The 17,215-nt window shown below is 35.6% G+C and overlaps 3 protein-coding genes across 3 annotated transcripts in view; 1 reads left to right on the top strand and 2 right to left on the bottom strand.

The window, feature by feature from the left end:
- LOC146374496 (sodium/potassium/calcium exchanger 3-like) overlaps window positions 1–17,215 on the top strand; it is a 148,234-nt gene that overhangs the window by 101,024 nt on the left and 29,995 nt on the right. The window lies entirely within an intron of this gene.
- On the bottom strand, window positions 389–5,601 carry LOC146374498 (uncharacterized). The gene is made up of 9 exons (XM_084949178.1): window positions 5,542–5,601; window positions 5,242–5,358; window positions 4,990–5,072; window positions 2,479–2,638; window positions 1,616–1,684; window positions 1,428–1,522; window positions 884–1,010; window positions 601–718; window positions 389–497 (listed from the first exon to the last, which is right to left on the bottom strand). Exons 1-9 carry the CDS (start codon window positions 5,599–5,601, stop codon window positions 415–417), a joined length of 912 nt encoding a protein of 303 aa, XP_084805304.1. The 3' UTR covers window positions 389–414.
- On the bottom strand, window positions 5,813–6,814 carry LOC146374497 (uncharacterized). The gene has a single exon (XM_084948712.1). The coding sequence runs from the start codon at window positions 6,753–6,755 to the stop codon at window positions 5,853–5,855; it is 903 nt and encodes a 300-aa protein (XP_084804838.1). The 5' UTR covers window positions 6,756–6,814; the 3' UTR covers window positions 5,813–5,852.

The raw sequence follows: 17,215 nt of genomic DNA, 5'->3' as shown, positions 1-17,215 counted from the left end.
ATTCATTATCTGTCATCACACAAATCAACCCAAAAAATCAAAAAGGAAATACTTAAAGTACGTGCACAAAGCAAGAATGTTATACACATTGTGTTTTACACATGTGTTCCTCAAAACACCAATAACAACTATAAGCAGATTATTCAAGTAGCTTTCACTGCATGTGGAATTAGGTTACACAAAGCACACACTTCCACTCTGTCTTCTGTGCTCTGCTGAGCTGTTCATTTGTCATGTCCAGGCATTCAGAACGGAACCAGCGGTTGCAGTTATCACACTGAATCTGTAAACAAAAACATATGAACTTTCATAAACACATTAAGTAAATAATTCTATGTTTTAATCAATTACAATCCTTAAAGACACAGAGTCAAATACTTTGTTGTAGATAACATAAAACTATTTTTAAAAATACTATACCCAGTCAGTGATGGAGGGTCCTGGATTAGGTGGTTTCGCCGTTGCACACATGGCACAGTTGTTGTCACTGTCAAATACTAAAACATAATATATATATATATATATATATATATATATATATGTTAGTGTTCATCAGTTTGACACAAATAAATATGTCCATTTGAAGAAGATATTACACACCGGAGGCCTCAAGTATTGTCTGTGCAAATGTCCTTCGTGCCTGGGCCATCTCTTTTTTTGTCGTCAAAAATGTCATTTCTGGTTTATTTGGGAATGCTTCCATTACTTCTTTGGCCATCTGAAATCAAAACAAAAAAAAATTTAATTGTAAACATCTGCAAATGTTACACTTCCTGGTTACACAATTTAACCTTTTAAGATTATTTTAACTTCCCCCACCCCCCACTCCATCTTCTTATCTAATTTTACAGAACGATATTATTGCTTTAATGTGGTACCATACCATGATGACCATTACTCCGCAGCTAGAACCATCCCGTTGAAATGGATGTGTCAGTACTCCTCCTCGAAGTCTCACATTCACCCAGTCTGTTTTGTTGTAGCATGTCCTCCTCATTTTGAAGTATTCACTTTGTGAACATAACATACATCACATTTATATACAAATGAAAGATAAAAGTCACACAGAAAAAGACACATATAGTACACATCACTGTTTTTAATGGTGTCTCAGAAAGCCCTGTGCTCTAGATTATGTTAGATGAAGTATCAAAATTATTAACATGTTCTTTTAAATCTACAAATGTTAACTGTCTCAAATGTCTCACTGCTTAAACACTGTCAGTGGTTTTTTTTTATTATTTAAAATTACATATGTGTGTAATTTTGAATTATTTTTTTAAATTCTTTAAAGAACTGATAACCACAGATTTTATTAAACTTTAATCTACAACCATATGTTCACCTTTAGAAAAAGACCTCCTAAGTCCTCCTGTCACTTTTCTAATATTTCATGTTATTATATACATGTAATAACGCATAATTACCGGAATCTTTTGGCTGCACGGTCAGACTCTTCCTGCTGCAAAGAGTTTCTTGAAGGATCGACCAAATACAGACAGCTGTCATCTGCATTTATGTACTGCGATAGATATATAAATTTAAAAAGTACATAAATTATGAATAATGTGTTATTGAAACAAACTGTTTTCACAGAAATGCTGCTCGTACTAACCAGAAACTTCCAGTGTATATTTCCAATGTTCACAAAGGATAAAATGGCTCTGTAGTTGTCAAAGTTCACCTGTGACATATTAGGAATTAATTACAAATTTGCAACAATACTTTTTCCATTTCGAGACATTAATTAAATTTTAAAAAATTAATTCTAGAATATATAAAAAAAATTTTTACCTTGGACAAGCTTTGTCTCCTGATTAGTTCTCTCTCTCCATTGAGCATAGGTGTCAAACTCTGGCCCGCGGGCCAAATTTGGCCCGCAGCCTAATTACATTTGGCCCACGAAGCCAATTCGAAATTATTATTAGAGCTGGCCAACTGGTATTATACAGCTAATATATATATTGTTTAGTATTAAGCTTTGCTTGTTCCATATTCAGTTTTTCAGCAAAACTTATTTGAGTCCATAAGAAGAGATTCATTCTTAAATCTGGAGGAAGATTTTTTTTTTCAGTAAATATTAATGTTAGCCCGCGACCTTGTTCCAGTTTTGAATTTTGGCCCACTGTGTATTTGAGTTTGACACCATAGAGGATCACACCGCTCGTGTAGTGGTTCATAATGTAGATATTATTCCCCAGATTTAGCCGAATGGCCCAGTGGTGCAGGAGACTTTCAATGACCTGAGGAGTATAATAAATAACCTTTTATTACTTTGTAAACATGATAAAGTTTTGGAATACAAGGTTAATAAAGATTTTTTTACTTACGTATACTCAGTATTCAGTCATGAGGATATGCCTGGAATGTCGATCTAAAGCAGTACTTACTGAATGTGTAGGGAACAACTAATGTTCTGCCCCAGCTTTAACGTTAACCTTATGCAGTACTTTTTTTGTACATAACTGGATTACATACCTCTCCAACAAGCCAGCTGTGTGGTCTAAGGGTCAGGAACTCACTGTGACGTATGACAAAGTTGTTACCTCTAATCTGAGATGGGACCACAGAAACAACAACTTCCGTTTCCTGTTGTTTCCACAAATATGCGACCTGTGTTTCAACAAGACAATAGTAACTAAATTCAAATAATTCTTCTTATGAGAACATTCATTGTAATCGATTACAACGGTTTTAAATCTAATTTTTAAAAGTATTTTATGTACCTAACGCAACAGCACGAAAACATCTCCAAATTTGACATAGATTTTAATGTAATTTATTTGAGATGTTAAACTACATTAAGAAATTAAAAATTGAGTCAGTTACTGTTGTTTTTGTAATATTAAGGCCAGTAACATGTAAAAGTTACATTTATTGTTGGACTGACATTTGTCATTTTTCTGTGGTCTGTTTTTTTTTCATTCATCAACACATACATATAATAAAATCTAATATATAATTACAAAAATATGTACAAACAAACTTGGTTTTTCAAACAGATGACATAGTTATTGAATCAGAGTTTGTTTGTGAAACATCACCTGTGATGCAGTGTCCTTTGTCGGACCGGTTGTGTTTCTCTCAAGGTGCTCTGTCCTTTCCAGTGTAGATGGAGAATCCTCTGGCCCCTTGATTTGTGGGTTGAATTTAAAAGAAAATATTTGTTACTGCTGTGATCATTTTAAGTAATTTTTTTATTAAGGAAAAAATTGGGTGTACTCACTGTCCTCCTGACATCAGAGAGTGGCTCCAAAAGGATCTCTTTGAAGGCCCTTTCCATTTCCTTCACGGTTGGATAATCGTTGTTTACCAGGTGTATTTCAAATGGAGGACTTGTGGGGTTCTTATGTTCAATGTACTTTTTGATTGTGGTGACTACAACATCAGCACAAATTGAGACTGGAAAGTTGAATATTCCAGAGCTCACTGCTGGAATGGCAACAGAGGAAAATTTGTGCTCTTCTGCACATGTCATGACGTTCAAAATACCTTTAGTTAAAAGTTTTTTTGCATGGGATATCATGTGCACTGTGGGGTCATTCTGCAGACACGGGCCTACCAAATGAATCAGCTTCATGCAAGGTAGTTTGCCTGCTGTGGTAACTGCAACTTGTCCAGCCTTTAATTTGCCATTTTTGGCAATGAAGACATCACTCTCTGCTTGGATAGTATGTCCTCCAGTAGCAGACAGTGCCTTTGCAAGTCCACCCATGTGAGAGAGACTTTCATTAGCTGCATTAACAATTGCATCCACTTTGAAGGCACATAAATCTCCTTTCCATACTGTGACCGATGCTTCATTAGCCATGTATGTTGCTATTTTTTTGCAAACGGCTATTTGTTCCTGGCTCTCATCCTACAAAGATAGACACATGTCAATTTTCAGAGTCATTTATGACAATAACACACAAAACATAAATGTAGACATTAAAAACATTTCTAAAAATACCTGGTTTTGACGAGCATCATATTGTTTGTGCTGTTCCTGTTCAAAGGTTTGAACAGTGGTGTTCCCTTTTATCTGTTAACAGATAACATTTTTGAATGACTTTATATAATAGAATATAATATACAAAAGAATATGGTCATGAATTAGACAAACTTGTTCTGATTTGAGATGTATGTAACGAGTGAGCATCTGTCCTGCTGTTGGTGTACGACACAGGAACTGACATGACTGTGTATGAGTGCCTAGTCCCCTTAAAGGACTCTGTCCAACATTACGTCCCAAGTAAACAGAGGAACTATGAGATAAAAACATCGTCAGTATGTGATGCCCGGTCCAGCTGTACAGAGAACATGCTAGTGTATGATTGCAAACTTGCTTGCCTGCAGTCAGGGCACGCGAGCTGTGCTTAATACAGTAGGTCTCCAAAAGACAATAATCAGCCTTGAAAGCTTGTTTAATTCATATGCCCTTGGCCTACAACTGCTGAAAACAAAGCTGTACATGGTGTGACCAGCAAAAAGCCAAAAACCTGAGCTTCCTCTTGCACTTATGTCACCTATGGACATGCATTTTTTGGGATTAAAGTGGGGGTTCACTAAGGCCCATGCCTAGGTGTAATACAATGTCAAAACACATAAAGATTTCAGGTAATCAGTTGGAATACAGTTTGATAAAACATTGAAACATGGAGACGGATGATAATTTATAATTCATGCTTTATAAATAGTCAAAGCAGACGCTTTACCCCAGAGGACAAAAGGAGTATGGCAATCAGGAGGACATCACAAGGTTTAATTATTGAAAATAATGGAAACATGATGACTTACCTCAGTTTTCTTTTTCTTCAGTGGCAGTTCTGTCACTAACGGTGACACGTACACACCTTTTCGTTTAATGCGTTTGTCTTTCCATTTCTCCATTTCCACGTGAAAAGACTGTTGATTACATGTACATACTTTTAATGCTTACTTATTTTATCATCTCTTAATTCTATAGTCATAGCCAAATGTTTTCACTTATTCTTCTCGCTATGATACCTGGTTCTTGGATTGCTGAATGTCACCATAGAGTTTACTGAGCTGCTGGTAAGCAGGACCAGTACCATGACGTCCAAGATCCCCTAAGGAGAATACAAGTAATTCAAAAACATAATTAAAATAGATAATTCAACATTTAGCACATTTACATTAATGAATAACTGACAATTTAAGATAGTAATACAACAAATAAAAAAACGTACCGAGCATCATTGATGACCACAAAGTTGCATGTGGTAGAAGGTGATTTACCAGACCGGCAATAAATTTGGGTGCATGAAAGATGTTTCTTTCACCCTCACAGTCCAGTGTTGCATTGTCAACAATTGCCTGGAAATGGGTCTTCAAGGGGGCATTCTGAACATCAGTCTGTAAAACAGATATATATCTGTATTCAGCAAGTTATCAAACCAAAAAAAAATAATTATATAAAATGTTATTGTGGTTTAAAATATATATTTTTAAAATAATGTGAATTCATTAATTCATTTGGGACAGACACAAGTAAAAAAGTTATTAATATGGTTACTTAAAAAATAAATCTTAGCTAACCTTGTAATCTTCAGCAATCACAGTCTTTTCATCCAAATCCAGGGTTTCCCGTTTTTGCATAAGGATTTTCAAGTTGTTGTAGTGTTTTGTTACGTTCCTTCCACTACAAGGACTACAAAACACTATTGCTGCACTATGGACAACATCATCCATGTCTTTTAAGTTATCACAGCATGCAAGGAGCCCAAACACATGCATTCCAAGCCTGTAGTTCTCTGGAATGCTGGGAAAATGAACAAATGAAATCACTGTTAGTAGGACCTTTACATTACAAATCTTGTATTCTTTTTTAATTATTGATATAAATGTACTCACTGTTTTTTACAAAGGTCCTTGGCATTTTTCATGACATGGCTCAAACATCGATGAAGAATGGGAATGTTGAATTGCTGTGCTGAATGCTGGCCAGTGAGTAAGACATAGTACTTCTGCAGCAGATCCTCTAGACTTGTTCTGCAGAATGTCATGGAAATGGATCGGAGGAGTACCAGGGATCCATCACACATGAACATGACAGGCCTGTTGTAGGCCCGATTACCAAATGCTCTTACCAGATCAGTCTGAAAGGCCTGCAAGAAGTATGTCACAGAGGCTGTAGTGTGGTCACATGTGACATATGTAGCAACTGGAAGAGGAGAAGCACCTTTGGATGGGTTTCTGACAACCAACTCATACACATAATAAGGTGGCGTTCCAGCACTTTCTTTTCTTATTATACTTCCAGTGGCATCAAAGTACACAATGTCTTCTTTGCATCTTTGATGAAAAACTGACAAGGTTTTCTTAGACCACAGCATTATGCCCTTTGGATGTATCAGAATCTTCTGCAGTACGTCCTTTTCAGTGTCCTGATACTGTTGAATTATCTTTTGTAAGCTAATCAACTCGTTGGGATCTGCTCTACTGGCTTTTCTTTCAGACCATGCAATGTTTTTCAACACTTCTTTTGTTGGAGCATCATCCCTGTTGCCAGATTGGATCACCTTTTGTGGCACTTTCTGTAAAGACTCCAAGTACAAGCTCCTTGGTAATTTGTTTTTGAGGAGTTCCCCAGCACTTTGACGTGATTGTGCACGCACAGGCCGCCTTTTCAGCTCTTTGTTATTATGGCAGACCTCACCTCCTTTGAAAACGACTTCTGCTTTCAGTGTCTCTTCGTCATAAACCACCACAGCCACAGTGACAGGGCAGTCCTGAAATCTGCAGTACCCCATACACCTGAAAACCGGTGCCTTTGATCTTGAAGAGAGTTTTTTCACACTGTGTCTCCGAAATCCAAAACTGCAGTACGGATTAAGGGTTCTGATTCCACTGGCAATTATATTTGTCCACTGCAGTCCTTTAAATAGTCTTCCTGACTGATGCTGCCATAACTCCTTCCATTCATTCTCATTTATGAAAAAGAAAGTTTTCTGCTGTGGCAAACCAGATGTGAAAAATTTTTCGTCTGAACTGCTACTGTCTGTGTTGACTTTAGCTGATTCATCTGATTCATTCCTCTGCAACATTCAGATATACATTTAAAAAAATATATAAACACTTTCAATGTTTGTCACTACAGTGTCTCTATGAAAATCCAACAGCATCATTATGTTACAATTTCACTAACGAACCCATAGGACAAGTTTCACATTATCTTAGTAAATTTGTCTTAGTAAGTGAATATGACTAAGAAATAATTATTTTACCTCGAAAGATCATCACAAAAAGATTTTAACTTTAAATTTAAACTTTGGATTACAGTTCAAAATAATTGAAATTTTTAATATAATAATTACATGCTGATAGTGTTTAACAAACATATAAACTCGAAAATTATGAAATTACCTTAGCATTTACATTTGAAGACGAAGATTTAGAGTCACTCTCGAGGGATTGTGTGTCTGGGGTATGGATGCCGCTCTCTGCAGTTTTTTGAAGTGCATCCTGGGAAGAGAAAGCGATTTCGTTTCTTTACAAATGAATGTTTTTCCAAAGCATCACAATGTAATACTGAATAAAATACAAATAATTACCTCTTTTCTTGAAGGTAAAGGTACATTTCCTGCAGATTGTGGAGACTTTGGCGCAACGTCTTCCTCATTCTAACGAATCACAAATTAATTAAAACATAACAATTAGACTGAAATTTCTGTATGTCTTTGTTAACACACATTGTTACAAAATATTTTGAAAAGAATCACTTTGTAATGACGTTTTATAAGGGAAAAAATATTCATTAAAGGAATATAGTACTATAATTATTGTAAATGAAAAAGTAATATTCTGATTCAGATTTTGGAACTTGATTGGGCAATAACAAGATCAAATGGAGAAATTAGAAGAGTGGAAGACATGGAGTGAAAAGTTAGTCAGCAGCAGGAGGATGAGTTGGTTACTCCTTTAAAATGGGGGTCAGATGTGACACTCAGGTCTTTGTGTGGCTCTCCTGTGGGTGCTTAAGGCTCTACACCTCATGGTTTGGTGGCTTGCTTTCATATGTGTTTACCTGCTGAGAAGTCTATTGTAATCTACTTTCTTGCTCTCCATATGACTCATTATTACTCTGTTTCAAGATTTAAATTATTTTCAAGATGACATTTTGGAGTGAATTTGTTTTATTTATAATCTAAAAAGCAGGATAACTACAATGGCTGGATAAGGTTGTCATGATGGCTTCATATTTTTAAATCTGACAGTAAGTGTATGACACATTTCTTACAATGGAAGGAACATCATCTCCAAGTGTTGTCTCTGCAGTAGGAAAATCAGTCTGTAGCAAGGAACCCTCTACCCCTGATGTGGTCTGTAAAAATATTTGATTTTTGCATAATAATTTTTATTACAGGAAGTTCTACCAAAGAAATATCTGTTCTTTTTTTAAGTATTTTTTAAATGGACTAAATATAAATACTAAAAAAACATCGCTTACCTTGTCATACTGCAGGACTGCCTTGAGAATTTTTTTCCTATTAAGACATGTATTAGGCACTCCCAAATCTCTTGAGACATTTTCCCAAAAGCCATGCACTTTGTGAACACTGTAGGTCTTTAGACTGGTCCCGGGTTCAGCATACTTGTGAATGACCTCTAATATATTTGGCAGGGATTTTGAAATTGTCCGTGCCTTTCAATGTAAAAGAGAACAGTGACATTAACACATCATACCTTTATTGTGCTGTAAGTGATACAGATTGAACAATGTATATTATTATCACATTATTGTTTGTTAAATTACTTGCCTTTCCAAAAACTGAAAAAGTGCAGGTCCTGAAATTTTGAGACAAATTAAAATTAATACAAAGAAAAACAAACCATATGAACATATCTGTTATCCTGAGATCAACCTTGCAATACTGATCAACAATAACATATGAAATGTGAACTCTTCATTTAAGTTTAATAGACTTCAGTAAACATTTTGGGGCACTCCAAGTACCCACACTCTAGTGCATGATGCGAAAAAATCTTTTTGGTGACTTTTTCTATGCCAACAACATAACAGGTAGCATTTAGATTTTTGGACATACAAGTGCTAACTAACACAGCCCTTGTTAATGTTTATTTGCTAAGAAACTATCTCTAAGTTCTAAATTTTAAAATTCACAGTGCAAATTACTGTAATTAACACTATAGTTAAAAAACACAAGCACTAATTCACTGTGTGTAATACACATTCCCTAATTGATTTATTAATATTAATAATGTTATACTGTGTTACATATACATTTTGAGTGTCTCCTAAACCACAAAAACAAGCTGTTAAAGATTGTTGCTCTGAACGGACTTTACAATCATTATCACAATCACCATGACTTGAAAGAGTCATGGTGTCAAGCCAATGAAAGATTAAATTCTGGTAATACCCAGTGCAAATCGTTGCTTAAAAGAGAATTTATGACCTTATGTGACAAAAACACTTTTGTAAGATGAGTTATTTATCATGGTGAACAGTGTTACTTATTATGGGTTTTTTTTTACAAGAAATGCAACCAAACATTGATTTTGTTTTAACGTATTTGTTCATACTACAAAATGTTACGTATTTTTCAATTATCTCAATGTGTTATCACTTCTTTTTCTTAATGAATATATATATTTAAGAAAAGATACAACATCAAAAGTCAAAGGACTGAACAGTTTTCACTACGCTTAACTGGAGGGTGTTACTTTTAAATGTACGCCTAAGAGTACAAAATCTAATCTTAGGTACATGTTATATTTCTATATATGCTCTCTATTGGTTAGTATATCAATATTATTGAAGTTTTCAAGTTCTAAAAATTATGATTTTAGACACATTTCTGGACGAAGACTATATACAAAGCGCAAACAATCGCAAACAATTTTCTCTAATTAGACTGAGGAAAATAACTGGCATTAAATGGCTAGAATGTTCTCGTTTCTTGTTAATAGTCCCATTTTTAGTGTTAATTACTCACCTTTCCATTTTAGTGTTGGTGGGTAAACCGAAAATTTTTGTCCACGTAGGCCTCGATGAAAAGTTCAGTGTACTAATAATAATTATGTAACCACATATAAACGTTTCCTGTCGCAATGAAAGCTACGTTACCTGTCCGTGCGACGCAACGACTCAATAAATACCGAAAGATCAAAAGTGGGTTGGCTCTATGTCATGTGACTCTTGTCCCACACATCAGTTTGCATTGAATTAACAAATAATACTAATTTAATTCTAATAATGAAGCAAAAAATAAAAAATGTTAAGGCAATGTGCGACCTTGTTATTTCATGTATAAAATATAATCAAAATAGTATTGGCAGAAATATTTCTATGAGTTACAGTATGAAAAAAAAAATTATGAAACCTGTAATCAAAAGGCAAGATATTGTATAGGTAATTCAGAATATTAATGTTAAAGACAATGAGTGTCAGAGAAAAAGACAAAAGCATATTGCTTAAAATATATTGTAAAAGATGTGATTAAAGACTTTCATATAAATTATGAGAATTGAAAATTGTTTTTATACTTCTAAGACTACTATTACTTAGAGTAACTTGAAAATTAACGAACAAGAAGGAAAATATTATTTTCTACTGGACAAGTGAGTTGAATTAGATTTTCAATGTTTTTGCAGTTAACATATTTACTGAGACAATCAAAAATGAGCATGGAACAACATCTGTTACATGCCATGGTACCCAGCTCTTTGTTTTCTCTTACTCTTGTCTTTCAGGTGTCAAGCCTCATTCAATACTCAATACACTCAATACAAAGGTAATTGGCACGTCTCTATTGGCTGATCTGGGGAACAGTAGACCAATCGCTTGCCTGGGATAATTTCAAAAAACCAGCTCCCAGGCCAGCAGGTTGGCTTCAGACTGTCTTTGAACTTTTGTTAGTAGGTGTCTGTGTGTGTGAATAGAGTGTTTGGGTGTGAGGATGGACAGATAAGATCGGGGTACCCCAAACACATTCAACTGAGCTTTAAGTGTTAAAAACACTGGGTTAGCCAGGTGATGACACTTTTGTATCCTGTGACTGACCTTAAGTGTCAAGCAGGTACACAGGCCTTTTGTTTTGCATATTATTTTATTTCCACTTTAGGGAAGCTGTTGGCGTCTTTTTGTTTTAGTAATGTCTTTGATCTGGCTCAGCCGCCCGGTTCTCGTCCCCAACATTTTTCTTTTGTTAAGCTTACTGTTCTCAGGGCATGGTAAATGAACAGTAAACCTTGCCTGATGACTAATCTTCCCGTTTCCCTATCATTGATTTATTTGGGTTGTCATGGAAGAAGTGTTAAACAATGCCTTTTATTAGAACATAAGCATTTAAATGCAGTAATTGTATTTGAATTAGTTAAATATGAGTGGGCAACTCTGACCATGACAAGACTGCATTTGCTTTAAGAAATTAATAAAAATTTTTTAGACATATTGTTGTCATTGTTTTTGCTCTTCAATTTGATGTGTTTTTTCTTTAAGATAGTATCAGAAGTTGCTCCTCCACCATGAAAAAAAACAACTGCATGTATTCTTTTACTACATCCATGATTCTCCTCTGTGGTCTTCCTCATTCATCCTGTTTGGAGCTTCAACATCCTTTATCTATTAAAATTACAGAAGTAGAAGAAAGTAATCATCAGAGCAGGAATCATGATAAATGATAAATAGATTACCAGTACATAAAAACATAACATTTGCATAATTTCTCTGATAACCCTGCATTGTATGGGTTTATTAACGGTGGGCTGAAATTGTACTACAGTCTGCTGATGAGGAACTTTTTTGAGTGTTGAATTAAATGTCCTCCACAATCTGTATATGAATTGTCATTAAAACCATAGAGATTCTTACTTATAAAGGAAAGAAAAGTGGGACAATGCCCATCAACATATAGTGTATATTTTTTGAAACATTACAAAGATACATGTAATTCTGGGTTCACCTGAATTACAGATTAGACTGGTGGACAAACAGAGATGTTGTGTACAACTGGTGACAGCAGTGACAGGGATGCCAAAAAGAAGAACAAATTAATCAGCAAGGCTGGAAGCAGAATTAGGAGGCGTCATAGTCAGCGAGGGTCAGAGATCAATGAACAAATTGCCCACCTTCATGGATAATGCATCACCCTCAAAAGGATTCAAAATTTGGGCCATGAAGAACAGTTCAGGAAACCTATTTTATTGTTTCGTCTGTGAAACTGTATAAATGAAATGTAAATTATGTTAAAGGCAAACACATTTGTAAGCCATAAGAAACAGACATGCTTTGCATTATGCCTTTAAACATCTGCATAGACTTGATACAATATTTATTAAATGAATTTGCTAACATGTCTTACATAGAGAGAGTATTTCTTTTACTGATGATATTTCAATGATATGTATTTTCTATGACTAAATAATGCTCTATCTAACACATGGCAATAACAGCAGATGTGGCAATTTTGTAATTTGTTGTATAAATTTTATAATATTTTAGGCAGTATATTTTCTTAGCCTTTGTCATACTCTGTTAACACAGCAATCTCAGAAACCGTACAGTATATTTGGCTGTGGATCACAGGGTGAAGAGTGGCGACAGCCTAGAGTCAGAATCCAGTGAAATATCTGTGTCACCTCTTACAGTTTTCCTGTAATCTGTGGTCAAAGATGAGGACATTAAAAGTACAGTAGAGTAAATTGTGCAAAGTTTACTATCAATTTTCTCAAAAACTGTACAGTAATTTTGGCTGTGGATCACAGGGTGCAGAGTGGAGATGGCCTGGATTCAGAATCCAGTGAGATATCTGCGTCACCTCTTACAGTTTTCCTGTAATCTGAGCTCAAAGATGTCAATATGTAGAGTACAGTACAGTAAATTGTGTTAAGTTTACTATCAATTTTCTCAAAAACCGTACAGTAATTTTGGCTGTGGATCACAGGGTGCAGAGTGGAGATGGCCTGGATTCAGAATCCAGTGAGATATCTGCGTCACCTCTTACAGTTTTCCTGTAATCTGAGCTCAAAGATGAGAATATATAGAGTACAGTACAGTAAATTGTGCAAAGTTTACTATCAATTTTCTCAAAAACCATACAGTAATTTTGGCTGTGGATGACAGGGTGCAGAGTGGGGGTCACCCAGAGTCATAATCCAGTGAGATATCTGCGTCACCTTTTACAGTTTTCCTGTAATCTGAGGTCAAAGATGAGAATATGTAGAGTACAGTAAAGCAAAATGGGAAGATTTTACTATGAATTTTCTGGAAATCCATACAGTAATTTTTGCTGTGGATCACAGGGTGAAGAGTGGGGGTCACCCAGAGTCAGAATCCAGGGAAATATCTGTGTCACCTCTTACAGTTTTCCTGTAATCTGAGGTGAAAGATGAGGACATTAAAAGTACAGTAGAGTAAATTGTGCAAAGTTTACTATCAATTTTCTCAAAAACCATACAGTAATTTTGGCTGTGGATGACAGGGTGCAGAGTGGGGGTCACCCAGAGTCATAATCCAGTGAGATATCTGCGTCACCTTTTACAGTTTTCCTGTAATCTGAGGTCAAAGATGAGAATATGTAGAGTACAGTAAAGCAAAATGGGAAGATTTTACTATGAATTTTCTGGAAATCCATACAGTAATTTTTGCTGTGGATCACAGGGTGAAGAGTGGGGGTCACCCAGAGTCAGAATCCAGGGAAATATCTGTGTCACCTCTTACAGTTTCCCTGTAATCTGAGCTCAAAGATGAGGACATTAAAAGTACAGTAGAGTAAATTGTGCAAAGTTTACTATCAATTTTCTCAAAAACTGTACAGTAATTTTGGCTGTGGATCACAGGGTGCAGAGTGGAGATGGCCTGGATTCAGAATCCAGTGAGATATCTGCGTCACCTCTTACAGTTTTCCTGTAATCTGAGCTCAAAGATGAGAATATATAGAGTACAGTACAGTAAATTGTGCAAAGTTTACTATCAATTTTCTCAAAAACCATACAGTAATTTTGGCTGTGGATGACAGGGTGCAGAGTGGGGGTCACCCAGAGTCATAATCCAGTGAGATATCTGCGTCACCTTTTACAGTTTTCCTGTAATCTGAGGTCAAAGATGAGAATATGTAGAGTACAGTAAAGCAAAATGGGAAGATTTTACTATGAATTTTCTGGAAATCCATACAGTAATTTTTGCTGTGGATCACAGGGTGAAGAGTGGGGGTCACCCAGAGTCAGAATCCAGGGAAATATCTGTGTCACCTCTTACAGTTTCCCTGTAATCTGAGCTCAAAGATTAGGACATTAAAAGTACAGTAGAGTAAATTGTGCAAAGTTTACTATCAATTTTCTCAAAAACCATACAGTAATTTTGGCTGTGGATCACAGGGTGAAGAGTGGGGGTCACCCAGAGTCATAATCCAGTGAAATATCTGCGTCACTTCTTATAGTTTTCCTGTAATCTGAGCTCAAAGATGAGGATATTAAAAGTACAGTAGAGTATATTGGGTAAATTTTATTGTTAATTTTCTCTGAATCATACAGTAATTTGGGCTGTGGATCACAGGGGGAAAAGTGGAGATACACTAAAACTGGGAGTGGATTGTGAAGTAAAATAGTGTCAGGACAGAAAAGTCTGCGTTTCTAAGCCAGTTGGCACCGATACCGTAATATGCGTAAGAGTAGTGCAACCACATTTTCGGTGCGGCTGGCGGTGCGGCTAGCTTGACTGTGACTTCGTAAGTGAGGGCTCACTTGACCGCAGTATACACAGAGGGGCACACAGGGGGTAATGAAATAAGGAACATCTTAACAGAACCTAGGAACCACGGCATAAATAAGGAACAAAATACAAAAATACAAGAAAACTAAGAATGCTGGGCCAATATGGCCCAGGATCATGTCAATATCTTGTATAAAAATATATCGATATATTTAAAAACTCGATATATCGCCCAGTCCTAGTGGAGAAGTACAAATTTGGGCCGTACAAGAAGACATTAACTTCTGGTGCAGATCTGAATTGGTTAATATTTGATAAAACCATATATTTTTTGATGAATATCGTTGTGAATTTACATATGATGCAAAAGTTGCGATAGGCCCCCCAAGTGCAGTTCAGTTTATTGTTATTTGAATTTGAATGAATTATCATTCTAATCTAAGTAGTTTTATGTAGCTATAATGTATTTACCTTTTTCCAAGCATCGATTCAGTATCATAAACTGTTTTGGCTGTCAACACATAAATTCTAAATTTGGTTAAGTAATCAAATATATAAACAAGGGAAAATTTGATTGTAGAAACTAATAATCACTTGTGGAAAAAAGCCTCCCCTCTAGTATCACTCTGTCAGCGGACTGGCACAGAGGCTGGATATTCATCAGAAAGGCTGTTAGCCACAGCGTTGCTAAGGAGTTAATTAAAGGAGCGCTATCCATACACAACACCGCAAACAGTATGAGCTTGTGCAATGTAAATTCTAATGGGCTAACCTCACTAAGAAAAAGTTTGCAAACCAATTGCCTTAAAAACGCAAGTGGAATAGAAAATTTATGTTGTAACAAAACAAACTACAGACTACTTCATAATTTAAGTCAGATGTACTCTTGTGTTAGTAAATACTAGTTGTTTAGAACAGTAATTCTGAGTAATGTGAAAGTACCTGCAACAGATGATTTCTTAGTTGTATTTGCTTGAACAAGTGTCTCATTTATTTTTTTAAACTATGCAAACTGATTGTTTTTGAAAGAGCTCATGTTGTCAAGGGCTTCAGAAATTCATAGAAATAAATAAAAACAGCTCCATTCTCCTAAAAGAGTCACATATATAAAATAGAGTGGCGGTATAAATGTGACATTTTTTAGTACTGTAACATCATTTGTAGATGAGGTGCAGAGAACAGGTTTAGTCCGCCAAGTTGGTACTTTTTACATATAAAAAGTCACAAACTATAATTTAATATAATTAATGTGGGACTTAAAACCATTTCATTAGACTGTACAGACATTTATATAGTTAAATTCTTGAGAGCATCCAATTAAATACCTTCTTAAAAAATTATGGCAGTCGCCCCTGAACCAAGGTGGAGAGCATCTGGGAGTCGACACTCTCAATAGACCTCAGGCCTCGTCATTCTCAAAGCCTGTCTAAAAGCAAACAAAAGCAACAGCTGATCAGTTATTAGAAAACTGCTCACAGTACCCATTTATGCATTTTAAAAAAATCCAATGTTTTAACTATTTAAACTAAAGATAAAAACAAAAAGGGGTCATTTGTATATGAATGAAGTCAACTGTGATTTGCTACATTCTGTTTAGGAGAAATTGTCCCTCCCTGTTTTACAAAAAGAAAAATCAATCAATGACAAAACAAGAGAGGAGTAAAAGTTAGGAGGCCTCCAAATCTGTGTGATCAGCATCAACCTTTTCATTTAACGCCTGATAAAACCTACAATTTAATAGGAAACTTCCCCACAGCTTCTTTAATATATAAAGTTAAAAACTTAGCAGTGCTGCAGACATCAGGAAGGTCATCATCACGTAGAACATTGTGACTTTGCAGCACTTCCTGTCACATCTCTCTTATAGAACTGAACAAATAGAGAACAAAATTAAGAACCATTCAAACTTGCAAAGACAATAAAAGGCCATCATGTGACTGTATAGTTGCTGACTGAAGGAGGGAAATCTACAGGTTTATCATTATTAACAGCAGTGAAGAATACTGTACCAGCTTATAAACTGTTGCAGACTTATAACTTAGGCTATAACTTCCCCCTTCTTCATTTCTGAGTTGTTGGGTTTTTGTTTTTGCATATTTGTCATATTCAAATGTTTTGGATCAAATGACTGTAATATTAGTGAAAGGAAACAAAATCAAATAAAAAGTGCAGCTTTTAAAATAATGATTTCATTTATTAAGGGAAAAACAATGTCTGAACTTACCCGGCCCTGTGTCAGAAGGTAACCAGAACAACTGGTTGTGCCACTCTTGGCATCAAGACCTGCACATTCACATTCACACCATCAGTCTCTGAAGCAAACACTCTAATACAGACAGTCTTTCTTATTCTTGGATCTGTGAGAGCAGAAGTCTTACTTGGTCATCTCAGGCACACACTCTCACTGTCAGCACAACAGCTTCATCCAACTGCTGATCAGACTTTGATCTTATGAGGGGCAGCCTTGTGTGCAAAAGTCCAAGAATAAAAATATCAATCTGGAAATGAATAATAAGGTAACCTTTATATTTTTGTCTT

The sequence above is a fragment of the Perissodus microlepis genome, chromosome 13 (assembly GCF_051167445.1).
Source record: "Perissodus microlepis isolate ML-2025 ecotype Zambia chromosome 13, ASM5116744v1, whole genome shotgun sequence".
Classification (NCBI taxonomy): domain Eukaryota; kingdom Metazoa; phylum Chordata; class Actinopteri; order Cichliformes; family Cichlidae; genus Perissodus; species Perissodus microlepis.
This window is presented reverse-complemented; position numbering and strand designations above follow the sequence as displayed.

Bases quoted from the DNA above. Each gene is read 5' to 3' on its own strand.
- LOC146374498 (XM_084949178.1), bottom strand. From the start codon at position 5,601: ATGCAAAAACGGGAAACCCTGGATTTGGATGAAAAGACTGTGATTGCT. The intron at 5,359-5,541 runs GTTAGCTAAGAT...TCTGTTTTACAG, and splicing joins TGATTGCTGAAGATTACAAG to ACTGATGTTCAGAATGCCCC. The intron at 1,685-2,478 runs GTATGTAATCCA...AATATGTCACAG, and splicing joins ACAGCTGGCTTGTTGGAGAG to GTGAACTTTGACAACTACAG.
- LOC146374497 (XM_084948712.1), bottom strand. From the start codon at position 6,755: ATGGGGTACTGCAGATTTCAGGACTGCCCTGTCACTGTGGCTGTGGTG.